At 41.6% G+C, this 27,821-nt stretch overlaps 2 protein-coding genes across 4 annotated transcripts; both read right to left on the minus strand.

Annotated features, from left to right (window-relative positions):
* Window positions 1–4,102: 4,102 nt before the first annotated feature.
* Window positions 4,103–11,857, minus strand: LOC119895620 (P2Y purinoceptor 3-like). Of its 2 annotated transcripts, XM_038708858.1 has the most exons (3): window positions 10,166–11,857; window positions 8,338–8,978; window positions 4,103–5,837 (listed from the first exon to the last, which is right to left on the minus strand). In XM_038708858.1, exons 2-3 carry the CDS (start codon window positions 8,784–8,786, stop codon window positions 4,922–4,924), a joined length of 1,365 nt encoding a protein of 454 aa, XP_038564786.1. In that variant the 5' UTR covers window positions 8,787–8,978; window positions 10,166–11,857; the 3' UTR covers window positions 4,103–4,921. The 2 variants fall into 2 exon arrangements, with proteins under 2 accessions (XP_038564786.1, XP_038564787.1); XM_038708859.1 differs by having other exon boundaries at window positions 8,338–11,857.
* A 3,947-nt stretch (window positions 11,858–15,804) lies between these two features.
* Window positions 15,805–26,755, minus strand: im:7136398 (schwannomin-interacting protein 1). Of its 2 annotated transcripts, none has more exons than XM_038708899.1 (7): window positions 25,360–26,755; window positions 23,268–23,464; window positions 21,936–22,045; window positions 20,906–20,987; window positions 19,596–19,709; window positions 19,359–19,476; window positions 15,805–17,983 (listed from the first exon to the last, which is right to left on the minus strand). In XM_038708899.1, exons 2-7 carry the CDS (start codon window positions 23,454–23,456, stop codon window positions 17,889–17,891), a joined length of 708 nt encoding a protein of 235 aa, XP_038564827.1. In that variant the 5' UTR covers window positions 23,457–23,464; window positions 25,360–26,755; the 3' UTR covers window positions 15,805–17,888. The 2 variants fall into 2 exon arrangements, with proteins under 2 accessions (XP_038564827.1, XP_038564826.1); XM_038708898.1 differs by having other exon boundaries at window positions 21,936–22,048.
* Window positions 26,756–27,821: the final 1,066 nt, after the last annotated feature.

Raw genomic sequence — 27,821 nt, forward strand, 5'->3', positions numbered from 1 at the left:
CTTAAACCCAATTGAGCATCTCTGGAGAGACCTGAAAATGGCTGTCCACCAACGTTTACCATCCAACCTGACAGAACTGGAGAGGATCTGCAAGGAGGAATGGCAGAGGATACCCAAATCCAGATGTGAAAAACTTGTTGCATCTTTCCCAAAACGACTCATGGCTGTATTAGATCAAAAGGGTGCTTCTACTAAATACTGAGCAAAGGGTCTGAATACTTATGACCATGTGATATTTCAGTTTTTCTTTTTTAATAAATTTGCAAAAATTTCTACATTTCTGTTTTTTTCTGTCAAGATGGGGTGCTGAGTGTACTTTACTGAGAAATAAAATGAAATTTTTTGATTTTTGGAAAATGGCTGCAATGAAACAAAGAGTGAAAAATTTAAAGGGGTCTGAATACTTTCCGTACCCACTGTATATGGCTTGGTTAGTGACCATCGGTTGTCCACTACTTTTTTTAGGATGCATCCCGTAGAGTCTCAAATTAACGTTGTACATTCTGAAACTTCATCACTTCACAAATCCTTTTCTGACCAGTTGTGCAGCGTTATGTTCTCATCACCGTCGATCGCCTGTAGTTACATTTAGTGTCATGGAGGACGACATGAAAGGACTGAAGTAAGACCAGTTTTTGAAAAGATATTCCTTCTCACAAAGTCTCCACTGGGGACGCTGAGGCTTTGTCACGATCGTTGGTTCAGACGTTCATGTTCCCCTCAGCACGAACTGTAACAACTTCTCCTGTAGCGCCACCATCAGGTCAACATGTGAACGTGTCCAACACTTTGGAAAACCTGGTCCCATCAGCCTCAGCTGTGTTTACTGCTCATTATCATAGGTGTCATTTACACAGGGGACGCTGCCGGCACGCCAGAACCAGAATGTCTCTTTAAAAGCATTTGTTAAAAATGCTCTGAAAAATAGCAACAAGAGATGTTGGATAACAAATGAAAATACTTTAGGGAGGGTTGAGAAAGGTTTATTTGCACAATAAGAAAACGTGCAATTTAAATTTAGAAGAAACAAATGTGCTTTATCCAAAAAACAAGCTGCATTATATTCTTACCTTCCCTTTATATAAATAAGGACATTTCCAAATTTCCTAAAGTGGTGCGTTCAGCAGAATGCAGGAAATTAAGTACTGGGTTAACTTTATGACTGCGGTCAAAGTCTTTTTTGCTTTGGATTCTAACTGAGTGAAGTATTTAACCTCTTGGTCAAAACCATGAAAAACATCTAAAATAACGATAACTCAAAATGAATCAGTAATATCTCCTCAACCATTTGGCCTAGATGCAAAATTCTGGTCTCCTTTGAAAGGTCAGAAGCTAAATTAACATATTTATTTTACCGTTACAGACTAAATGGAGAAAAATATATCTTTTTCAGCCTCCCCTGGTTAACAAGCTATATTTTAATGCAATAAACCATCAAAAGATAGTTTATGATGCAACTGAATATCTTCTAATACACCTGGAACACAACTGTAACTGTAGATTTGATTCAATTTTATTTATATAGCGCCAAATCACAACAACAGTTATCTCACAGTGCTTTTCATAAAGAGCAGGTCTAGAACGTACTCTGTGATGATATTTACAGAAGCCCAACAGTTCCCACCAAGAGCAGCACTAGGAGACAGAGGCAAGGAAAAACTTCCTTGAAAATAAACTAAAATACAACAGTTATTACACAATGTTTTTTAAAAATATACCAGGCGAATGTCCATCCATCGTCAACCCCTTATCCTGCGTTCAGTCCCAGCTGACGGGGTACACCCTGGACAGGTCGCCAGTCCATCGCAGGGTGTTTTGGCCATATTTACTGTTTAAATTTTGACTTTTATTGGGAGTTATCTTTTAAACACTGTTTATGTCCAAACAACCACGTTACAAATAACACAAAGCTCCCAAAACATTGAAATATTGATAAAAACAGTGAATACTGAGATATATATATATATATATTCCTGTGACCAAAAGCACTCCGAGGCTTGCCAGGCGTATAACTTGAGAATGAGAATATGGAAGTTCTAGTTAACAGTATCGTCGTCATAACAAAATACCAAACACAAAAATGAATTCTCTCTATTTAACAAATGTATAAAATAACAGGAAACTCACTGACGATTCAACATAATTTATTCTAGCCCCTGAATCAATTCCTTATTTTAATGTAACTATTATTTTAATGGCTCAACTTTCTATCCTTGTTTATTGCCCCCCCCCAATCATATTATTAATTTTAACATTTCAATGCCATTTGTTGTGCTTTTATTTTGAAGAACCATGTGTTTTGTTTTTATTTTCCTGCAGTGATTGATGGTTAAAAATTCCCTGTGCATACATTAAAAACACCTTTCTGTTACTCTTATGAATTAACTTTCAGATCTGTCCTTGACCTTGTGACGTTTTCTAAACGTCTGCATGGCAGCAGACACTCAGTGACACATTTGACTAGTTTTAGATGAAGTACAAATGGAGGTATTTCCCAGACATGTATTCTTGGCAGTGTGCGTGAGGCCAACAGAGGCCTTGTGACAGTGAATAGAATCTAACTGAACACTAACATCAACAGTGAGACCGAGGACAAATGTTACTGGGTAGAAGAATGAATTAGATCCGTATGAGATAAAAATGTGTGGTTTCTTTTAGTGGTTTGGTTCAGCGGGCTGCTCATTAAAGTTTCCTCAGCGGATCCACATGAACGAGGCCGGGGACGCAGACGGCTGATGTCAACAACGGGCTTTAATCCAGACGTCAAAATACACGAGTCAACAAAAAGGAGGTCTGACATCACAGGTAGACCTGAGCTCAGAAACAGCAACATCACATGAAGCAGACTTTTAAAGGGGAGTGTCGCCTTCCAGCATTGATTCAGTGAAGGTTCGTCTTTACTGCCATCAGAACAACGACGTCAGCAGCAGGGTCAAAGGTCAGAAGTGAGCATTCATTTTCAGCAGTTTACAGAGTCTGTAATGTGGAAATTTAACAAGTGACCCTGAAAATAATCATTTGTGCCCTCAAAAACATGTAATTTTCCTCCTGCTGTCTTCTAGAGGGTAGCAAGGGAGCCGTAAAAAAAGTAGTACTGAAAGGATTAGGCAATTAATTAGCAAGTTAACAGGCTAATCATTTAAATTATCCTCTAAATTTACTGCTTTTATATTTTATATCCCTGTAAACTGAATCTCTTTTGGTTTTGGACTGTCGGTCGGACAAAACAAGACATCTGAGCTTATTCATCACTCACTCGTTTATTTCATTTTAGATTAAGAATATAATTAAAATGTTGATTAATTTAAGCCTTAATATGGAACACAACAAATGTTTACTTTTTAACAGTTAGTATACCGAAACCTTTTGCAGCCAATTAAACTTCACAGAGACAGGAAAAACTTTCTTTAGATTTAATATTAACTTTTTTCCAAGATATCTAAGATTCTGTTTCCAGCAGTGAGCAGCTCCTCTATTTCTTTCGCACTGCATAGTTCACATCAAAAGGACGTGTGAACATACTCAAAACCTGCTTGTTTGTGTGTACATATCCACAAACCTCAATCCAAAAATCTAAATAAAGCCACGTTGAGTCCTTTCTGGGAGTGTTGAGGGAACAAATGAATTAATTCAAGAGCACAGTCTGGATATTTTGAGGACATGAAGTGAGTAATTCAAGGTACAAATTATTACGATAAGATAACAAAGAACATAATTTGAGGGCAGTAGATTTTAAATAAACATCGTCACCGTCAGGCTGCACAGTTGTGATTCAGGACCTGGGTAATATTCACAGCAGGAGATATCAGCACGTCTGTGGTACAGAGTAGTTTCTTATTGATAGTTAATAAGAGACGGTCAAATGTCAGTAGTGCTGAGTATTAAACACTTTTGAGGATCGAAATGCGGCATCAAATGTTCAGATTCAAAAAGTTCTTGCTTATTTGTTTGATCAAATAGTTCCTGATGTAAAGTTTTGCCGAATTAAAAATTATTTTATTTTGTTAAAGTTGTAAAGACATTTATCGAGTGTCAGATCTGGTGTTTTTTTATTTTCACTGGTCTCTTTAGTGGAAACTTCATTGGACGCCATCAGGTGCGCGCAGCGATGAGGAGGATTCAACCTTCCTCACTTTAACCGAAACGTCTTGTAATGACGTCACCGCGTTGTGTCTTCTTCTATTGCGACAACACACTCACTCCCAACTCGTCACATACGGTCGCTTGGTCAAGACCCCTTGGCGTCTCTTTTTTAACGCCTGCTGTGTACCCTTTTGTGTCGTTTTTGGACGTTAGCAACAATAAATACGCAACGTGCGGAAAATAAAATAATCAAAATAAAACTGCTAGTTAATGTTGTGAAACTGAACGTTGTTTACGTTCCAAAACATTTTGTTCAGGTTTAGAAAAACATCATGGTTTAACATTACTTAACATTACTTACGTCACTTAACTTACATAAGTTAAGTAACGTTACTTGCACAACCTACATAACGAATAAAAACACTGTTGACTTTTTCTTTCACACGGGAAACTAACACCGGGCTCCTGGTTGAAAGTCCGGTTCCTGGCCCACCCCAACACCCCAACTCCGTCCTTTTCTGTTACATATTATACACAGTTAGCGTTAAAAAATGACACTACAGGGCTTCTCCCAGCCGGACGGACTTGACCATGCTCCATACGTGACGGTTAGGGAGTGAGAACGGGTTGTCGACAGGAGAAGTAGCATCCACTATAAATATGCTCAGAACAGTAGTGGGTGGAAATCTGCATTAATTTTCTTTGCAGATTCTGGAAATTCGTTTAAAATTTGCTCTAAATTTTGAATGAAACTTGAACAGCATCCCAGAGCGCTAATATGGACTTCAGTTTCAAACGATACCCAGCGCTACTGAGCAGTTTCTGTTCAAGTGCTGGTCTAGAAGATGACCCTTGAAGACTTGGACTCATTTTCGATGTGCACCTCCCTTTCAACCTTCTCGGTGGCCTCCTGGTCTTCTTCTCCCACTCCCTCTTTCTTCAGGATCTTCAGCGGCCACCAGATGGAGCCGCTCCGGTGGTCTCGGCGGACAGCGTGTTCTGCCGGCCAGCAGCAGGGGGGGCCCTTATCCCCTGTCAGGAAGTAGAGGAGGGCGTTGAGCCAGGCGTTGCAGGACGCCAGCGGCCGGGTGACCTTGTAGCAGATGGAGACGGTCTTCATGACGTTGCAGCCGCCGAGCTTCCCCCACCGCAGGAGCATGAACAGCGTCCGGGTCACGTGGAAGGGCAGGAAGCAGAGCGCAAACAGCAGGGTGATGGTTAGGATGGTTTTAATGGATTTCCGTCGCCGCCGGATGTAGTGCGAATACTGCGATCCGGAGATGGAGATGGACGTTCTCTCCCGCTCTCTGACTCCTTCTGTCCCCCCGTCTGCCACCGGACCGTCCTCCCCTCCCTCTATCGAACTGGGAGGGGAGCGCAGGGTCTGAAATATCGTCCTGACCACATGCGAGTAGCACCAGGCGATGATGACGAAGGGCACAAAGAAGCCCAGCAGGTGGAGGACGATGCCGTACGGGACGTAGTCGGGAAACTCCTGATCGATGGCGTCGTCCCAGCAGTTCAAGTATCCCTCCTTGTCCTCCACCTGAGATCCAGTACTGTTCCCGCCTTCCCACCCCCCTCCAGGCTTCATAACCCCACCCCCTCCTCGCTGGACGTATCCTGTCTGGGCGAACCTGAAGATGGGGCAGGTGAGGATGAAGACCACCACCCACACCAACGCACAGATCCCCTTCACCACCCGCTTGCTCTCCAGAGTGATGGTCTTCATCGGATGGCAGATCCCCAGGTACCTGCGGACAGACAACCAGGGGTGAGTTCGAATCCATCACTTTATTCTTGTTTTAGCTTTAAAAAGTCTGTTTAATAATTAGTTCTAGCTCAACACACGGACTAATGTCTAAACTACGATCAGAGGTTTTTCATTCTTTAAACAACAAACTGAATTTTCTTCACCTTTTTGGAGATCGTCTCTGTAAAGTGCAAAGGACCAAAGAGTCTCCTAAAATATTAATGGCTGCACTCCTAAAACCGTGCAGGTGCACGAATGTTTGATGAGGTTGAACTCAAAATTAATTTTTAAAGACACCAAAAGACACTTTTTCTTGTCAAGACTTTCTGACTCTAGATTTTCACTATTTTTCACTGCGGATGGTTTTCCAGCTTTTATCACAAGCCGTGTTTCCATCAACGTTTTTTTAATGCGCATTTTGAAGTATCGCGTTAGAAAAGGTCGATGGAAACGGCAAAATTCGCAAAAACGTTTTTGCGCTCGCTTGAGGTGTTTTTTATCGAAAAAGATAAAAAGGCACTAAACGGGAGATGGAAACACTTTTTCCGAGTAAGCTCTGACGTAGCGAACTTGTAACTCACGTCTGATCAGCTGTTTCTGCTGTCGGCGTCTCGCCCCAGTTGTGCAGAGTTCTGCACGCCAGTCAAGAATTTCCTGCAGCTCGCGGCCGGTGACGCTCATTTGTGCAGAGAAAAGAGGTGGATGCAGATCTGGGCAGGAAGCCTTCATCATCTGTTCTGCTGAATGATGCATTCACCTCTTAAAGGTCCTTCTCAGACACTTTGCTCTGCACGCTGATCAAACAGGTTCTCACCGCATGTTGAATCTCAATGAATAAAATATTAACGACTCTAAACGTTCATAAAATAAATACTTTGGATCATTTATCACCGCTGATGAACCCCACAGAGGATATTAGAGCGTTTAAAAGCGTTATCTGGAGGTGCGTGCAGAACTCCGCACAACACCGGATATTCCCATAACGTGGCTGGCTCCATTTTTCTAAGATCAGTGGTTCTCAGGTTCATGCGACTGGTTTTGTTTCTGGTTTGGAACCCAGACGTCTTCTGTATTACAGCCATGTGTAACGTCACTACTGACGTAACGACGCTCGCCGTAGCCTGGTTTATTCGCTCCAAACCAGCTGATGGAAACATTTTTCTATTTTGTTTCTTTTTTGCAACATTTCAAAAGTGCGCTTAAAATTCGCCTAACAATTGGATGGAAACACGGCTAGAGATTCAGTATCTTCAAGAGTTTATTTTTAAAACCTGTGTAATACGTTTGCATTGGAAACAACAGCTCATAACGGTGTCTTTAAAAAACTGAACTGAGTGGACCGACAGTGAGGTCACACAACGGACGCTGCTTCTGCGAACGCCAGCTGGCTGCTTCTGCGAACGCCAGCTGGCTTTTGTCACTCGAGCGTTCCTATTGGCAACCTGTGTATCCCCCTCATTTCACATTGCCTAGCGTGAATGTGTCTGTTCACACCTACATGTCTTTCCCTGGACTTTTTATGCAACTGTGCCGCCTGTAAAAGGTTTTTCAGATGAATGAAAACCCTGATGGAGCAAACCAAAGTCCTTATAGGCAGGTCCCGCCACTCGGCAGCCATCTTGGTAACGCCTTAGGCCGGTTAGGTCGGATCAGGCCCTTCTCTAAATGAATGGGGAGGAAGCCATAACTGCACTTTGACTGCTCACATAAAACCTGCATGTATAGAAAAAAACCCTGGAAAGGTTTGATGACTTTGACCCAAAATAAGGTTTTAGTGTTTCCCCCTCCGGTTAAACTTCTACTACATGGTAGTATTGATGCGTGCACAGTAGGCGTTTACGTCGGTGGAACGTCACGATTGGCTTAATATGTTTTCCGGCTCAGCTGTTAGAAGCAGATGATTGGCTCTCTAGCAGGAGGGGTGGGATATGTGCTTACAACCGGTATCTTTGGCGTTACGGGCATTCCTCTATAAAACGCCTCTGAGCAAACTCAGAAGCAGCCTGGCGCACTACGGATGTGTTCTTCACTTCACTGAGTCTTGACTTTCAGATTGATTACTGATTCGTCCCTAACGAGCTTCCGTACCCATTGTATGTTTGTGTGAGCTCGTGATACTCGTCCCTGCCTTGGCCCTTTCCCAAACGTTTCACCAGGCTTCTGATTGGCTCAAAGGTCAGGAGAATAAGCTAGCTGGCTAGGTTAGCCTCAGTAGCATGTGCTGTAGTAATGCTTTCCTGTAAGCAAGGCAAAGTTCAATTAGCACACTCCCGGAGCCGTCAAAAATTAACGTTGCCAGGAAAAATATATATGAGCAGCAACTTTTTTTTTAAGGGCACAGAGACGCTGACCCTAAAAGTTCTGCTGCTGCAGCCGATAGAAGACCGTCTTTATGCACTCGACTCACATAGTGGATGGATTCTTGTTGTAAACTGCATTGCTGCAAATTTAAAGTCAATTTACCCAACAAAGTAAAGCATGACCTTATTCCTGCGTCGTACCTGTGCACGGAGATGCAGGTGAGGAAGAAGATGGAGCAGTAGAGGTTGAAGTAGAAGAGGAAGCGGACGAGGCGGCACATGAAGTCCCCGAACACCCAGTGGTCCCTCAGCACGTAGCTCGCCACCAGGAAGGGCAGCGACAGCCCGTACATCAGGTCGGTGGTGGCCAGGTTCACCATGTAGATCAGCGAGGTGTTCCAGCGTCGGCCGCTGCCGCCCCCGCCGTGGTGGCAACATGAACGCAGCAGCACCACCGAGTTGAGGGTGAGGCTGAAGAGGAAGGTGAGCGAGTAGCAGACGGGCAGGAAAACGTACTTGTAGGATTCGTCAATGCTGCAGGACGACGGAGGGAGGGACGAAGGGGTGCCAGAGGTGTTGGGATGGTTGCTCGCCGCAGCCGCCAAACCGATGCCTGGATCGACGTTGGAGGCTTGGCTCAATCCCATCATGAAGGTTATTTCTGGCAGAGCTGGTTGGGTTCAGGTTGCTCTGGCATCATCTCAGCTCCTTCACCCGACTCAAGTCCTCTCACCCTCCGAGGTTTCCTTCATTTGTCCTTCCTCTGATCGATCTAATATAATCTAATCTCTGTCTCGAGTCATCGCCGACTGACCCACGTCCCTGGCCTGTAGAAGAGGCTTCTGTGACAAAGGGGGGCGAAAGAAAACACACCGTCATTAGTTTGGAAAAGCTTGTTCAGAATGTACCGCCGGCGTTTTGCTGATGAAGACCATGTCTCGCTCAATTAGCCCTTCAATCATTAACGGAAACCTCCCTCCCTCTCTGCAGGCTCTCTGTGCGGCAGGCAGGTTTGTCTGTTCCAGCTGTTGAAGCGTTTGGTTCAGGGTTTAAATTCAAGCCCGTGTTTTGGAACAACCGGTGTCCAATAATGTCACAACAACTGGTGCAGTTTGGTGCAGCTCAAGACCTACTTTACGCTTTCCACTGATTAAACACACATTTATTTCTGTACTTATTTGATTTTAAACCCTTTTTCACTTTTAATTCCTGTGTTTTGTGCATGTGCCGAATATGCGCTTTATTTATTGTTACTCGTTTAGGTGCTCTTGAATCTGAAGCACTTTGATGAAACGCGCTACACAAACAAAGACTATCATTATTATACTTTGGTTGTGGATTTTGGGGAGTGTTACGATTTAACCCATCCCAGCAGAACTTTCCTGTAACTGACCAGAACCTCTGAGGCTCTATAGATGTCAGTCTGACGTCCACATTCCTCAGCTGTACTTTGTGTTCACTGCTGATTAATGTCCGCATGCTAACACAATAAACGAATATGAACACGGTGGATATTGTACCTGCTGAACATCCTTAGCAAACTACATTCTCTGCTCACTAAATTTCCAGCGTTTCCGTTTATCCACAATAATAATCTTACATTTGTCTGCACTCCAGCTCCACCGGACAGCGGTATGGAGAGTCCAAAAATATATCCTCATTTGGGGATTTGCGCTATAGGTCTTGATTAATCATTTGGTCCGTAGAACATGACAGAAGTGTGAATAATGTGCGTTCGTTTCCTGTAGTTCCCTTGTTGTGTCCAACCAGCAGATATTCAGTTTCCTGACGTAGAAAAGGGAGAAAACCTGGAGCCAGAGAATGATTTCTGTTTCTGCTTTAAGGAAATGACTCAAATTGATTATTGTAAACGTTGTCAGTTCAGTTGTTTCAGCACTTCTATGACCGTGCATCAAAGAGGACATCACAGCATCACAGCAGATTTGTGCCATTGTCTCCAGTTAGACCAGTTTGAAGCATTTTGGTCTGAATTAAATCCCAGTGATAATGAGAGGGAGTTGGGACCTACCTTCAGCCGTCGTCCCCGTCCCGATTGTCCTCTCGGTCTCGTCTCGTCGGGTTTCTTCGGTGGAGTTGTGAACACAGACGTGTCTGTTTCGGGCCTACGGGTCTCTCTGGGGGTTCTCTCCTGACCTTCAGCTTCCCTGTAAATAATTGATCAGCGTTCATTCAGTCAGAACTGCAGGAATGAAACCCAATACAGGGACTGCAGAGGAGGAGGCGGCGCTCACAGTGCAGCTCCGAGCCGCTTTTATTAGGACATCTGTTAGATTTAAATTTCATTACTGCTAAATATTTCTCAAATTAAACTTTCCATTTATTCACATTTGTATTGATTTGTACGTAGAGGGCGTCACTTTATGTTGAAAAGTGATGTTTGGACTTAAGGGCTCAGATTAGAGGTGTGTCGATACACAGCATTTTCATTTGTTAGTTAACATTTCTTGTTGCAAGCTGTTTGTCAGAACATTTTTAACAGATTATGTCTTCAAAAAGTGAGTCTGAAGTACACCTGTGCTCTGCTGTAATTGTGTTGAATTGTCACACCTGCACACAGCAAACAAAACACAAAAGGTCATTGATAATATGATACAACATTTTTGATTTTGAACCAATAAGTAGGTTTATGTTCCTGAGCTACATTGAAATAAATCAGCTGAGCAAGAACAACCAAATATGAGAAGGTTGTAATTAAATATATGATTTACTCCACTCTGACACGGACAGACCGTTAATCAGTAAGTAATAAATCACTCACCTTTTCTTCCAGAGAAGCTTCTAAATGTTTCCTCTTTGATTAGACAGCAAAGTCTCGCCGCCCCTCCGCCTCTGTTCCCTCCATCACCGTCTTCTGCTCTGATTCATACGGTAAATACGGAGTGTGTCAGCGAGCACACACTCTGCTCGTGTGTTTGAACGTGTGATGGTGTCTGAGTGTAATCAAACACGCCAACACAATTGGCGGTCAAACAGCGCGACGGGTAGCAGAGGAATGAATAAATACAGCGAAGGTTTATGTGACTGCTGCAACTCAGAAGTGATTCAACTTTTACTTGTTGAGGAAATCATACGTCTGTTAGCAAAGATGAGCTCGATACGTTAGCTAACACCAAATCTGTTCCACATTTATAGTGTTTTCTCATGAGAAGATAGCCGCTAACAGGTTAGCTAACGCCAAAAGCTACCTAAGATGTCACCAACCCCAAGAAGCTAGCTTTAGCGTTAACCTACTGCTTACAAACGTTGTCAAAGTAGGGTCCGGGGACCCCCAGGGGTCCTTGAGGGGGTCCCCAGCAAAAAGGGGAATTTCATTTTTCACTATAATTTCATTCACAATGACCGAATGTATTTCTGTTTTGGTCATGGGTTCCATACTCTTTCTGTAAAAAAAAATCAAAAAGCTAAAATCGTATTAGACTGGCGATTCTGGGACAAAAGCCTATCACATGGGGGGTCTGTGGTCTTATTTGTACCGGTTTAGGGGTCCTTGACGTGAAAAAGTTTGAGAACCACTGTTTTAGAACAATGAAGGGCTTTTTATAAACCTTAGCAGCGGCTTTTACATAATATAATATTAAAAGTGAAAGGTTGGGCTGCTACTACAGTCTATGCTACTCAGCCATTGCCTGCAAGGTGCTCCCCTATTATATTATTAGTATTATTATTATTATTGTTATTATTATGTAGGGGATAACCGGTGTGGGAGGAAAACCCTCAGACCGGGCTTGAGGCCTAATGGGCCCTCACTCTCACAGTCTTCTTGTAAACAGTATTTGTTTCAATGAGACAAACATTTCAGTAAAGTTCAAATTAAGTGATAATTTTAAGGAAATAAAATCCTCAGCATAGGCGTCGATACACTCTTTTCACTGGGGCACGTGCCCTTGTATCCATGTCAAGACCACTGGGCGGCAGTTTTTTGGACGTGTAGGGCTCATGTTAGCAACAATTGGCAACATCTGCAACGTCTGGTCAAGTTACCAATAATATATATACAACGTACGATAACACTTTCAAAATAAAACTACCGATTGATGTGATGTTGTTATGAAATGTTGCAAAAGATGACTCAATGTTGAAAGCGAGTGTTTACATCGTTGATGAGAGGACAAAGAGGGACTATCCTTCTGTACACATGAAGATAACTTAACCCAAAGCATGATCATTTCCTAAATGTAAACGTGTAACCAAATATAGTTTGGTGCCTCACTGTGTGTTCACACTGAATGCGAAGCAAGCGTTTTGCACGGCTTGATTATATGCAAAGATGCAAATAGATGCAAGTTTGCTCCGGGCGGAGAGGGAGATACGGTTGTCGTGACCCTTTGCTTGTTTGTGCCAGGTCATAACTAGAGCGGGAAATTTACTTGACGCTACATTGCCAAAGTGTATCAGTGCTGAGATTGTTTGTATGTCACCAACGTAAGAAGTGACGTACGCAGACGAACGTGTATCAGGTGAAGTCAAACTAGAGAAAAGACCAGAATAAAACTAACCAAGCTGTGATGTTTCACAGCGTTAACCACTAGTTTTATTTTGAAAGTCTTACCAGACGTTGCATATTCTTGCTAACTTGACCGCAGAGCCCTACACATACAAAAACGACACTACACTACAGGTCGTTAAAAAGTGAAATGCATCCATATGTGACACCCTGGGATGAGAACGGGTTGGTTGATAATAGTACTTCTTAAGGAATGAGACCTCAAAACAATGAAGCAATAAAGGGGACAACAAAACATAACAGACCATCAAAATATATTTCAGAATTATTGTTTTACATTTACATTTGTAATTAATTTTATTTACATTTTAAAATACATCTCTAAATACTCTTAAAGTCACAATGAAATGCAAAACAATCTGTTCACTCTGTTATAGTTATTTTTTAGGACCATAATAACCACAAAATTATTTTAAAAATGACTATTCTACACTTTTGAATGTGTTGCGTCCTGCTGCGCTACGCTGACACTCCTAAAATGCCATTTCAGTGTGACTTTAATTATATATGCGAATAAAAAAGTAATTGGAGACATTTCTTTTACAGTACATTGCCTTCCATTACTGACTTTCAGTATCTTATCACAGATCCATGAGAGAAAATGTGGAAATAATCAAAATGTAATTTCTTCGTAAGGCACTAGAGGACCATCACTAGTGGTGGTTTAAAATAAAACACACGTTACATTATGTAAATATCCTCAGCTAGCATTAAACCAAAGGTCAATTACTGCCATTAGAATAAAACTACACATCCCTAAAAAAAAAAAAAAGTTCAGGAAAATAGAAAAACAGCATGATGGCAACAGAAACATCGACTTAAGAGGAAAAATCTAAATAATGGCAGCGGTATTTCATGTGCGTCATCACATAGACTTATATTAAGAGCTTTATTCCCTTTCATTTATTACCAGTAAACAATAATAATACCACCGACTGTACCTGAAGTGTTTAGCATCAGTTGAAGAGGGACACCACCGAAAACTAAAATAACATTTCAAAACTGTTTTTGTTTTTATATTACAAATCAATCATTATATATTATAAATTGTAAAGTTATTTTTAAAAATGCTACTCTCACTGACTGTAATTGCTTTGAAAATTCTAAAACAAATGGACGACCATGTTCCTGCACCTAACAGAGGCTAAGCCCCTCCCCTTCCGGTGGACCGCCATGGAACCTTATTTCGGAAAAAATACGTACAGTAGTCAACAAAGAGAGACAACTAATGTTTAGATCCCGTTTGAATTGTGCCCTGAAGTACACACGATGTTTATCAGTTTAAAAGATAATTTAAGTCAAGAAAGTAGTTTGTCATAAAACTATTGAAGTGTAAGACTGTGAAATGAAAGTGAAAAACTGTTTCTCTCAATGACTAAAGCTAACGTCACTGAAGCTAACCTTACTAAAGCTACGTTACTGAAGCAAACATAATAAATGCAATATAGCCCGTTTGAATTGTGCCCTGAATTACACACAAAATGTTTGTCAGTTTAAAAGATAATTTAAGTCAAAGTCAGTTTGTTGTAAAACTTCAACAGAAATTTGTAATACGAATGAACCAAAAAGGCGTGTATGTGACATGATGACTTTTCCTCTCAATGACTGAAGCTAACTTCACTGAGGCCAAAGCCATTATAGCTAACGTTACTGAAGCTAATGTTATGGAAGCTAATGTCACAGAAGCTAACGTTACTGAAGCTAATGTCACTGAAGCTAACAATACTGAAGCTAATGTCCCTGAAACTAATGTTACTGAAGCTAACAATACTGAAGCTAATGTCCCTGAAACTAATGTTACTGAAGCTAACAATACTGAAACTAATGTCCCTGAAGCTAATGTCAGTGAAGCTAACAATACTGAAACTAATGTTACTGAAGCTAATGTCACTGAAGCTAACGTTACTAAAACTAATGTTACTGAAGCTAACAATACTGAAGCTAATGTCCCTGAAACTAATGTTACTGAAGCTAACAATACTGAAACTAATGTTACTGAAGCTAATGTCCCTGAAGCTAATGTCACTGAAGCTAACGTTACTAAAACTAATGTTACTGAAGCTAATGTCCCTGAAGCTAATGTCACTGAAGCTAACAATACTGAAACTAATGTTACTGAAGCTAATGTCCCTGAAGCTAATGTCACTGAAGCTAACGTTACTAAAACTAATGTTACTGAAGCTAACAATACTGAAGCTAATGTCCCTGAAACTAATGTTACTGAAGCTAACAATACTGAAACTAATGTTACTGAAGCTAATGTCCCTGAAGCTAATGTCAGTGAAGCTAACAATACTGAAACTAATGTTACTGAAGCTAATGTCACTGAAACTAATGTTACTGAAGCTAACAATACTGAAACTAATGTTACTGAAGCTAATGTCACTGAAACTAATGTCACAGAAGCTAACAATACTGAAACTAATGTTACTGAAGCTAATGTCACTGAAACTAATGTTACTGAAGCTAACAATACTGAAACTAATGTTACTGAAGCTAATGTCACTGAAACTAATGTCACAGAAGCTAACAATACTGAAACTAATGTTACTGAAGCTAATGTCACTGAAGCCAAAGCCATTATAGCTAACATTAATGAAGCTAATGTTTGATTTATTTTATGACAAACTGCGACTTTCTTGACTTAAATTAGATTTTAAACTGACAAACATCATGTGTGTAATTCAGGGCACAATTCAAACGGGATCTAAACATTAGTTGTCTCGTCATTGTACTACCGTACATATCTTTGTTGAAGTAAGGTCCCATGGGGAGGAAGGGAGGGAGGGAGGTTCTCTATTTCAAGGTACTGTCTGAGAAATGTGCATTTGCTCAGTAACAATGATGCTACACACTTTTGTGAAATTCTTTTTGTTTTTTCAGAAAAATATCAAAATATAACAACCAAAATATCAATATATCAGTAATCTTGCTACACATGCTGGACTAGTGTCATGTTCCCTTGTTATTACAACAGGCAAAAGTAACAAACAATAGAACTTAAATAAGATAAGTTAGAATCCCTCATTTGCATATACATGTGTGGATTAGCAGTCCAGAAGAAGCCAAATCCTTCTTTTGTCTTGTGGATTTCTGAATATGAACTTAAAGAAAATTTGATCCCAAAAACTGTTTTGATTTCCACTAGTTAACCTGCTTCTGGTCCTCCTACCTGAGAAAAATCACACTCATCTTTTCTATCAGCAAACTCTCTCTCAATGAATTTCCAAAGCACAAACTTCACCCCCTACATTTGTTTCTTGTCTTGACTTTCGCCGGCCGAGCCGGTTAACTTCCGGTTTAGCCCTCCACTAATTTGAATGGGGGTAAAATGATCGTGCGGCTCTTCTAGACTTTCCAAATGTTATCGGACGAAATGGATCAAACTGTGATAACAAAACCAATCTTAAAATTAAACTCATGTCGCGGAGTTGTGAGGCTCAAAAAAAATTATCCACCATTTTACAGCCGCTTGTTAGTTTACGGGGAAATGTCTAGTTTGGCTAAAACTTGCTTCAAAGCACAGGGCACTTTCTTGTGGGCTAGGAGGAAATGCAATGCTACCAGGCCGACCAATCACAGTTTTTGTGGTCTGCGTCACCGCAACGTGTAATTAAATTGTTGGGGAGGTGCGCGGCAGGCTACAATGCAGAAGTATAATGTGCTCATAAAGACCTGCCAACATTGTTTTCTGTCTACTGAACAATACATTTAAATTTATCCAGGGCGACTTACAATACATATCAGAGGCTGAAAACCTGGTTTGAAAATGTATTTCTTCCATCACATTAAATATTTATGGCTAAATAAGCAGCAATTAAGTTTAACAAAAAACTGTGTGGGTGTAGCCATCGGATTCTGATTCAAATATTGCTAAAAGTCATATCCTGACAAAAATCTTGTGAAAGACGCAAGATCCAGGAGGATCCTGATCCGATGCCTGACCCACCTCAACTGGCTCCTTTCAATGCGAAGGAGCAGCAGCTCTACTACGAGCTAGCTCCGGATGTCTGAACTCTGATCTCGTTCTTTCGGTCACTACTCGCAGCTCATGACCACAGGTGAGGGCGTAGATCAACTGGTAAACTGCCTGTCCATCTCACGTTCCATTTTACCCTCATTCGGGGACAACACACCAAGATACTTTACTTTGGGCAGCAACTCACTCGCAAGCTGGAGGGGAGCAGTCTACCACTTTCTGACGAAGAACCATGGCCTCCAAGTCATGCTGAACCAGCGTTGCCATCTATGTTTGACGCTGCGTCTCAACTAACACAAACTCATTCACGTCTGATGCATCTTGGGCAGATTGAACAGCAATCTGCATGTCTCAAAGAGGCTTCTGTGAAATAAACTCTCCCCGTTATTCACAATTCACAAATTAAATGCCACCTGCTAATGATTCATGCATGAAAAGTGACCATAGGAACTAGACACCCAATCTTTACTATCCCATCATGTTTACTATACGTAAATTTCTCAGGAGACTGCTGTCAAAAGCCTGGTGACATAAGAGAGAGAATGGTTTAATTTCTGAGGAAGAAGGTTTCCCTCCTGACCGTCCACCGCCTCTTCTTCTTTTCTTCTGGGCCTCGACCTTCACTCACAGGTACAATACAACTGACACTGGACCCAAACTTGACAATAAAGATCCTGAGTAGCTTAATAGTTGGACCAAAGCACTAACACTATGTGAATTAAATGGCCGAGTGCAGTTTAGAAGTAAATATGGCAAAATCCAAGTGCTGTTTGTCTTTGGCTAGTTCTATATGATGTCCTCGCCAGCCAAAAGCTGATTGGAGATGTTGCAGATTTAGCTTCCCAATAATCCAGAGAAAGACTTTGTTGATTTAAAACTTTGTCTGTTTGAAATTACTACTTCTTGTCATTTCACATCAACCTGCTGTCATGTACCAACTTGTATCTGAACTTTCCTTTGGACGTGCGTTTAAGTCTCATCCTGTCTGCGTCATAACTGCTGTTATCTTCAGGTTTCGCCATTAATCTGAAATTCAGAGCGATGCGATAGTGATTTAACTTCCAGTCGTGTCTCCCTCTTTGTTGCCTCGAATGCTTGTCAGTTTTCTATAAATTAGCAGGTCAGCTAACATTTTGGTGAAGTGAGAGACTCCTGGGCTGACTGGGACGAGCAGCCCAACCTGGTCCCACAGTGGTCAAATGTTTACATTTATGCGGAGGAAACTTGTTCGTGAGGACTGTCCTGGTGCTAGGTCAGGTCCTGAACGTCGAGCAGCATGGCGTCCTGCTTCGTCCTCAGCTGGTCTCGTACCAACAGGTGGGCCACCAGCTCGGAGCTCAGAGCTGGAAGAAAAGCAAAGAGTCAAAGAGTAAACCATGTGTCACTACTATGGTTCTTTACGTTGGTAGCAAATGACATACATACATAGCTCGCCACCTCGGGACTGACATTATGGTCCCTTTCACACCTACCTCGTTTAGTCCGGACTTTTCAGTTTGATCTGAACCAAAATTACAGATGTGAACCCTCCCCCGGACCAAACAGACGAAAGTAGGTCAGATGAAAAGAGGTAGTCTCGGTCTGGATAAAACTGAACCATGGTTCAGTTGGTTACGAGTGTGAAAGCACTTTTTGATGGTTCTGGTTTTGGTGGTTCCCGGGAAAACCGGAGACAAACAAATGCATGGAGAAATGCACTGAAATAAACAATTATAAATCTCACGTTTCAGCTGATCTTTTAAAACAGACGGCCTCCATGGAAGCAAACTGCCACTCGGCTCTTTGGTCTCCTTGTCCTTTCCTGGTTGCAGTGACGGATTCATTAAATAGGACTTGTAGTTACAATCTCTGAAGACTCAGTACTGTAGCAGCATGGAGTCGGTCTTGAATATGACCACCAGGTAGAGTCACCATTACGACCCATCATCAGTTGTGAACCCCAATGTCATGGGGTCTTTCCTCCTCGCCACAGCCAGTGACTGCTCCTTTCTGCTGTGTTGGCCAGGGCTTTAATTGCTAACCTTTCACTCTTTCTTCTGACCCCTACTTCTCTCAGCAGCCTTACGGTAGAACTGGCGAGAAATCCTCTGCACCCCACCTCCACTTGCCGTACTTCCACCTTCCAACCGCCAAGTCTGCATAGCGCAGCATCTTGCGTTCTGAGGCCTCTTCCACGACATCCTTCCAAGGGACAGTCACTTCAAAAAGGAAGGCGCGCTGACCTTTTGACAAAAGGTAGTTTTGGTAGTTGGTAGAACTGAGTTACATTGATGCTGTAATGTCATAATAAAAATAATATAGTGGAAACGATATCGGTTCTGTTCATTCTTGTCAAGGCCAAAGAGTTTTGCCAAAGCTACCAGCTGAACTGACGTCAGATGCACGTCCGTTTACTAACCAATCAATGCACGCATAGATGACGACGACAGGACGCAAGTATGTCATGTAAAGTTCTTTAGTTCGCTCGCATACTTGCAATGGGAAACCCAAACTAACCGAATATATCAAAACTTCCAGGTGTGAAAGGGCCCTATATTTAGCCACATTGGAACATATGATCTGGTTTAAATATCCAGGAGACTCTTGTGTTTCTGTGATTAACATGAAGGAGATTATTTAAAGAAAAGCAGCTGCTCACGCTCCACATGAAGTTTCTATGGACATTTTGATGTGTTGTTCTCGCAGAGGGTGTGTCTGATAAAAAACGTGTGTGTTTACCGTGCACGTCCTGTTGAAGAGATGCTCTCAAGCTGCTGAGCTGCTGCACTGAACACTCGTGCAGCTCCCAAAGCTCCAGATGTTTCCGCTTGGCAACAACGCTGCTGCCGACCAGATGCTGCAACACACACGCACACACACACTGAGCAGGCTTGCTGTTTCTTTGTTGATAACATTTCTCTCTCTCTCCTTGTTGTTTCTACAGCTCTTGCAAACGTTCTCCTCTCTTCCCTTTACCTCCTTCTCCTTCTGTTCGGCCAGCAGTTTGTCTCTCAGCGTCCTCAGAGCGGTGGCCACTTCCTGTTTCAGCCCCGCGGCATGGCAACCGTTGCCCCCTGTTCCCGTGGAAACCTGATGGAGATGTAAGGTTCAAAGGTCAGATCCCCGGAAAGAAGACGTTTGTATTTGTCTGGATGGAGGTGAACTAAAATCTAAATGAAATGATCACAAAGACGTTTAAGTACTCTGTACATTTAGAATTAATTCTGAAGACATTTCCAAACTACTTTAGAGTTTCTTTGCTCAGAATAAAAGTGAATTAGTGAGTATCAAACCTCGATATATTTTTGGTACTGATGGAAATGTTTGCATCCGGCACTGAAAGGTGACTTTGGAATCGTTGAAATCTTTTGGCTGGCCTCGGCTTTATTTTAATGTAATACACTTTTTGTGCACTGGTAGTAGGGTTGGGTATCATTTAACATTTTACGATACCAGAACCAAAACCAGTACCCTTAAAGTGATACCGAGACCAACAGAGTACTTCATTCGATACCTGGCATAAAATTCCACCTGTTGAAGCCACAGTAGTTATTTTTATTGTTGTTATGGACAAGCAGGGTGATCTGTTTTATTTTTCTTGTTTCCAATAACTGCTACATAAAAGTTTTGGGAAACTGGATCAGATCCTGCTCGTCCTGATTAGTTCATCCTCACGGGGAAAGACTGCAGCTTGGGAGTTTATTATATTTGAATGAAGGTTGAGGAGTGAAAAAGTTTAGTGACCAAATAAGTTGTGGGAAACGAATTTAAAGTAATTTTTTGATTGATGATTTTTTGACACAGAGTAAAGAGAAGCTGCACGTCCAGCCGATCAAACCAGCTGCACCTGAAGCAGCCGGAGGCTCCGTCAGTAAAATCAGCTGATCGCTGCAGCGCCACAAAAGCTAGTCAGAGACAAGTGAACAGCAAATAAAAATGTACAGAGACGTGTTAAATGATGCCAGAAGAAACCAACGGAAAGCCGAGCTTGTGCTGATAAACAGTGACGAACGTGTCTGAGACGCAGTCGAAGGTGAACAGCTGTTAAAATCAGCGTGGAAAAAAAGGCTGCTCTTCTCTTTCTTTCGGTGTGTTGCTTGCATGTTTGGCTGCAAGCAAAACCAGACAAATAGTCATTTTGTGCCGTGATCTGGTTACAAAACGCATCGAGTGAAGTTCTGGTTTTGTCAAATAACATGTTTATATTTTTGTTTATATTAACGCGCTGAAACTCAGTATGAAAGCAGAGCTGGTCAGCTGTTAACTTGTAACAGAGAGAAAGTGACCTTTTTGTTGGTTCCTTCCTCCTCGTCTTCGCTGTCGCTGTTGTTGATGAAGCACAGCTGCAGGTTTCTGTGGTTGTGAAATCTGGTAAGAGATAATAAACATACTGAAGAGAAGGACTTGTCCTGCTGTTGTGTTGTCTCCCAGTGCTGAAACCTTTTACATGACGTCATTGTTTATTCTCAATAAATCGTTTACATGTTTCACAACTTGAAAACTTGGAGCTGATTCTACTTTTCCTTTTTTGGCCATCTGACTTCTGTGCTGTTAAACAAACTTTCCAAATTGAGCTTAAAAGATATGAAATTCCTGATCTTAGTATCAGAGTCTGACAGTGATTTTATGACTGCTGAAATAATTTTCTTATTAGTCTGTCCAGCTTCCGGCCTAAACTTGACCACGTGGTTTTGGTGCCTAAACCTGACCACGTGGTTTTGGTGCCTAAACCTGACCAAGAGGTTTTGGGGCCTAAACCTGACCAAGAGGTTTTGGGGCCTAAACCTGACCAAGTGGTTTTGGGGCCTAAACCTGACCAAGAGGTTTTGGGGCCTAAACCTGACCAAGAGGTTTTGGGGCCTAAACCTGACCAAGAGGTTTTGGGGCCTAAACCTGACCAAGAGGTTTTGGGGCCTAAACCTGACCAAGTGGTTTTGGGGCCTAAACCTGACCAAGTGGTTTTGGGGCCTAAACCTGACCAAGTGGTTTTGGGGCCTAAACCTGACCAAGAGGTTTTGGGGCCTAAACCTGACCAAGTGGTTTTGGGGCCTAAACCTGACCAAGTGGTTTTGGGGCCTAAACCTGACCAAGTGGTTTTGGGGCCTAAACCTGACCAAGAGGTTTTGGGGCCTAAACCTGACCACGTGGTTTTGGGGCCTAAACCTGACCGAGTGGTTTTGGGGCCTAAACCTGACCAGTCATTTAAATTAATACCCAAATGTCGCCCAACATTTGACTTCTAGAGTCTCTAAACAGCAAACAGACGACAGAGTTGATACAAAATAAATGAAAGTTTATGAGCCAAACTTGTGCTACCGTGATGTGACGACAGCAACCCGACACCTCCTGAAGTCTTCCTCCTCTTCCTCCCAGACGTCTCTCCACACTCCCCCCTGACTCTCCGGCACCCTCACCCCGGCCCCCCTCTGCTGGAAGACAGGAAGACACAGTTGATCCCAGGCAGATCACCTGACCACATATGACCAATTAAATTAGTTTTATTATTTCTGAAAGCATCTGTAGAGAAAGAAAAAGCACTTGCACAGCAGCCAGATACATCAAAAGTCAGAGCAACAAAAGGTTTGCATGAAGTCACAGATCTGAGGCCTTCTACTGAAGCAAAGAGGAAATTAGTGTTTGGTTATAGTTAAAATTATGTACAAATATGCAGCCGTGGCCTATACAGAGTGTCTCTGTAATGTCAGGGTGGCTCTGTTCAATATAGCTCCTTCCTCAGTGTGAATTACATACCGGGTTTGGTGAATTTACAGCCACAACAAACATGTTCTCATCCCTTCAGGAATGTAATCAGACTGAAACAGAAATAATAGCAAGGAGGGCAAACGGCGAGAACAAGTAAGAACTCATTTAAAGGAGTTCTCCAGAAATATGAGTTGTGAGAGACCAGTTTAAAAAAGGAAGGTCAAAGGGATATGGTTCAAGCTCCAAACACTCAGGATCCTGCATTTCCCATAATACAACAGCAGCAAACTGAAATGATATAGACTTGTGAAATGCGAAGGCTGTTTTTCTCTCTTCGGATTTTTTTTTTCAACATGCAAGAACTGATTTTTATTTTTACACGGTAACTGTGTTGAAGAAGACCTGGAACTGAAACTAGCGACTGAGACCATAAACTCATCAGGAAAGTGTTTACAGAGGGAATAAATCAGCTGACAAGTAGAAACATTTTCTCAGACTTTTATACAATCAATACTTCTTTCTGCAGCCAGTGGAGTCGCCCCCTGCTGGCTGCTGGAGAGGACGCAGGTTTAAGGGGCTTCAGACCCGGAGGTTCCCGCTTGGTCAGAAACAAAACCTTGCATACGCTGGAGAATACCAATGTTGTTTCCAGTTTTTGACAAAATAAGTACACGAATCAAAACTTAAACCACTTTAACGCCGAGCTCGACTTCCTGCGTCAAAAATACAAACGCACAACTTGCATTAAGTTGAATGTGAGGCGCCGACTTGTGAAAACCGGAAAAGTTGGCGTTCCAGTTAGCACTCATTGGTAGCACTCTCTAGAGAGGAGGACACTGAGCCTTCTGGGAAGAAATGTAGTTTTCTAAGAAATATTACCACTAACAGCTGACGGATAACAGAACGAAGATTGTCCAGGAAATACCGACACGCTTTATGTCTGACCTTTGACCTTTCCCTCCTCTCCTGCTCCTGTTTCTCCAACTCAGCGATCCGCTGGCTCAAGTCCTCCCAGTGCATGATGGGAAGGTCCGGGTAGTCCACAGAGGACGTCGCTGCGATGTGATGATGAAGCTCTTTCTTCTCCTCCTCCTCTTCCTCCTTCTCCTCGGCCACTTCTTTCTCTCCCTCCATCCTCCTCTCTGTGAATAAACAAGATCAAGAAAAAGTATAATGATAAAAACTCTGTCCAGGCCAAAATAACCCTCTCACAGAACGTTTTTGAGAATTAGACTCGAATAGGTTGTGTTTTAACATCCTCTGTGACTCCCGTCAGGAGGATACAAAGACAACGCAAAGAGGTGGAAGAAGTATTTAGGCTTTTAAAAGTTTAAATATGTAACAAGTAAAAGTAGAAGTATGTTCATAAGTACAACTTATTTATAGAGAGCCTCAGTCACTCGCTTCCCCTTCCGGCAGATGGGACCTTATTTCGGAAAAAAATACGTACGGTAGTCAACGGCGAGAGACAACTTATCTTTTTATCCTGTCTGAACTGAGTCCTGAATTACACATGTGATGTTTGTCAAATTAAAAAATCATTTTGTCCGTCAAGAAAGTTAACGTTTGTTGTAAAAAAGTAAAGTTACATGTCATTTAGTGTGAAAACCGTTCAGTGACCTAAATCTCTCGTCTCGCACAATATACAACATGTTAGCGCGGTAATGCTAGCTAATGTTCACTGCTTGGTTGCTAATGTTCGACGCCGAAATATATCTCACCTGATGTGTTTAATCCAGCGACTCTCTGATCTTTTATCACATCATCCTCACATGGAAGGTAACGTTAGCTTCAGTTGAGAGAAAAAGTTACGACGTCACGTACGGGACTTTTGTGTTTGTGGTCTTTGTAATTAAGTATTTGTAACAGTTTTACATCAAACTGCGACTTTCTTGACTTTGAAATGTATATTTTAAATTGACAATCATCATATGTGTAATTCAGAGCACAATTCAAACAGGATCAAAAAATTTGTTGTCTCTTGCCGCTGAATACCGTACATATTTTTTCTAAAGTAAGGTCCCATGGTGGTCCCCCAGAAGGGGCGGGGCTTAGGCTCTCTATATAGTATAACATTTAACCCATACTTCCTTCCATAGGTATTTACCCCATTGATGCCATACGTGCTATTAGCTCTTACTAGTATTTATTGTCAGTTGTAGATCTCGTGCTGTATTGATGCTTGTATGCTGTTCCTCAAATGCAAGTTGCTTTGGATAAAAGCATCTGCCAAATGAGTAAATGTAAACATGGTGAAGACATATTGACTATTGTCAAAGGCGAGCTGCAGTGTTTTGATTTTTCAATCTTGGTTTCAGTTGATTTTTTATTAAACTTGTTGCAGGTAGATGACAGTTCAGCAACACCATAAATAAATATAGATGCTTTTTATGACATTAATAACCCGTCAGTAAGCTTGTAAACCTGCACAAATGACTAAATCTTGCATGAACCAACCTAGTATCATGACTGTTTTATTGACTTCTTACTAAATGCAACCTGTAGTTAGTTTTTTTTGTTTGTTTGTTTTTTACATCTTGTCAATTTCATATTTTTATATTTATCTATTATCATGTTTATTGTTATGCACAAAGTCACCAAAGCAAATTCCGGGAAAGGATTTAAGGAAGACATTCAGGACAATTTGTCAACTAATCGACGAGCAGATCAACAGAAATCTGATCCGTGTCAATATTGATAATGAATCGTAAAGTCGTTTGAAAAAATGCTATGAAAATACACTAGTTCCGGATTTTGTGACAATTTGCGGTCTATCGATCTATCTGTGTATTGATATCTGACTTACTGTAACATTAATAATCATTTATAGGTTGAGGTCCTCCGTTCAGTGACGTTAAAGTAAAGACAGTTTGCCCCGTCACAAACTTCTTTAACGTTTGACAAAATATTCTTAATGTCGTTTAAAGTTGTTTAAACTTTCTCTCCGGGCTGAGCCGAAGTGTCCCCGAAGCAGTCAGCCTGCTGTGCCCGCAGTTGTTTACCAGCAGTGGGGAGACCACGGAGGGTTTTTACCCACCTTCCTGTCACATCCAGTCGGTTGCGGATCCCCCCGACATGTCGCCGTCCGTCACCCCGCGGGTCCTGGCCGCCCGCTGGCTTCGCTGTGTCGGCTGACCTCGGCGAGAAGCTACGGACTAATTACTGGAACATTAAAGAAAAGTTGGTAAAAGTGTCCTCCAAGTAGTTTGACTCCTTCTGAAGGAGGGCAGGGCCTTCCCTTTTCCTCCTTCCTCCCTCTTTCCTCCCCCTTTCCGCTCTTCCCACTTTAACCTCTTGGCTACGGCGGTTCAAACGGTTAAAACAACGAGCAGCACCGCTACCGGCAGATATCAACACTAAGGAGTATTACCAGCTAGGCACACTTAAACTAATAGTACTTTTGGTACTAGTAGTTGTTTTGCTTGTACTTGTCTCAGTAGTTTAAGTCGACCTTGTTCTGTTAGTAATACTCATTGTACAGTAACCCTGTTATGATGTGAAGGTGACAAGATGAACGCCCTTTCCCGCCACTCAAATACAATGAAAATAAAAGAATATGGACGATTCATAAAGGCCAAATCCAGCGTGAGACCAAGACCCCCCCAGATTTATCAATTATATTGTACTTGTGTTTATTAGTACTTGCACTACTAGTTAGTACTTGTCTCTGTAGCTGAGTCTTGTGTTAATACTTGTTGTGGTTTTACAGTTAGTTTTGTGACTTTAAAGTGACAAGATGGCGTCTATGAACGCCCTTTTACCGCCACTCAAAAATTACCTAAAACATATACACAAATACATAAAAGTTATGGAAGATTCAGAGGCCAAATCCGGCATTAGACCAAGACCCCCTCAGATTTATCAACTATATACTTGTGGTTAATAATGCTAGCACTACTAGTTAGTACTTGTATCAGTAGTTTAACTGGGCCTTGTGTTAGTAATACTTGTGGTTGTACAGTCACAGTTTTGTGACTTGAAGGTGCCAAGATGAACGCCCTTTCCCGCCACACAAAAAAATTTAAATAATAAATTATAAACGATAGAAGATTCAGAGGCCAAATCCAGTGTGAGACCTAAGATATATCAATTATATTCCGCTTGTAGTTATTAATACTAGCACTACTAGTTGGTACTTGGCTGGGTAGCTTAACTGGGCAAAGTGTTTGTAATACTTGTTGTGGTTCTACAGTTACAGACTTGAAGGTGACAAGAGGAAGAACGCTCTTACCCGCCACACAAAAAAATTTAAATAATAAATTATAAACGATAGAAGATTCAGAGGCCAAATACAGCTCGAGACCATGCCCCCCTCAGATTTATCAATTATATTTTATCGGTGGTTACTAATACTGGCTGTACTAGTTGTCACAGTAGTTTAATCCTTGTTGTGTTAGTAATACTCGTATAACAGTAACATTAGACATTTTTCCATCAGTGTTTTTTTTAATGCACATTTTTAAATATTGCATTAGAAAAGGCTGATGGAAACAGGAAAATTAAAAAAAAGGTTTGTAGCCTGGTTTATTCACTCCAAACCAGCTGACAGAAATGCACCTAATTAGCATTTACTTTTTATTTCTTTTCTGCGACATTTCAAAAGTACGCTTAAAATTAATTTAGACCAAAATGGACTCCAATAGGATCCAGTTGCAGTAGTTAGTAGAATTATAACAATATTATTAACTGTAGTACATGTAATACTGGTGGTGGCCAACACAAGTATTATATCAGATGTTATATATCTTTTTAGACCAGTTATTTCCAACGGTCTTAAAACCAAATTACTTAAGTAGAAAATGTCACTAATAACCTGGCTTCTTAATAATAACAGGATAAAAAGAGTGGGGACTGGAAACTTACTCCAGTATCACTGGCATCGCACTCTGCTGGCTCCTCACCAACAGACAACAGTTCATCAACATCAATAACTGCACCTCCTCCACTGCTCCTCTGTCACAAGGCGTCCCCCAAGGTTCGGTGCTTGGTCCTCTCCTGTTCATCATCTACATCCTGCCACTCGGTAACATCATACGTAGATATGGTCTCCACTTCCGCTGCTACGCCGATGACGTCCAGATCTACATCTCCACCAAATCCGTCACCACAGTTACCTCTGCAACTCTGACATCCAAACCTGGGTGCAAACCAACTTCTTACAACTCAATTACACTGAATCTGACATGATCATCATCGGCCCCAAGAAACACCAACAACTTCAGCCTTTCCATCAACAGCTCCACCTTGTCTCCAGGCATCTTTGACAGCAACCTCACTTTTGAAAACCACATCAACCATGTCACCAAGTTTAGACTAGCTTTTCACATCAAATAATGTTATAAAGCACCTGCTTCTGTTTATTTTGTTATTTAGATGGTCGCCCCTTTGCTCTTATGTATTTCCACACCACGTTTTTATCTACTGTTCATATATTTTATATTTTGCTATTGTACATAACTTCTGCTTTTACTGTAAAGTGTAGAAATAAAATGTATTATT

The sequence above is a fragment of the Micropterus salmoides genome, unplaced genomic scaffold (genome assembly GCF_014851395.1).
Source record: "Micropterus salmoides isolate LMB-PRFRI ecotype aquatic unplaced genomic scaffold, ASM1485139v1 Ms_hic_scaffold_9, whole genome shotgun sequence".
NCBI classification, from domain to species: Eukaryota; Metazoa; Chordata; class Actinopteri; order Centrarchiformes; family Centrarchidae; genus Micropterus; species Micropterus salmoides.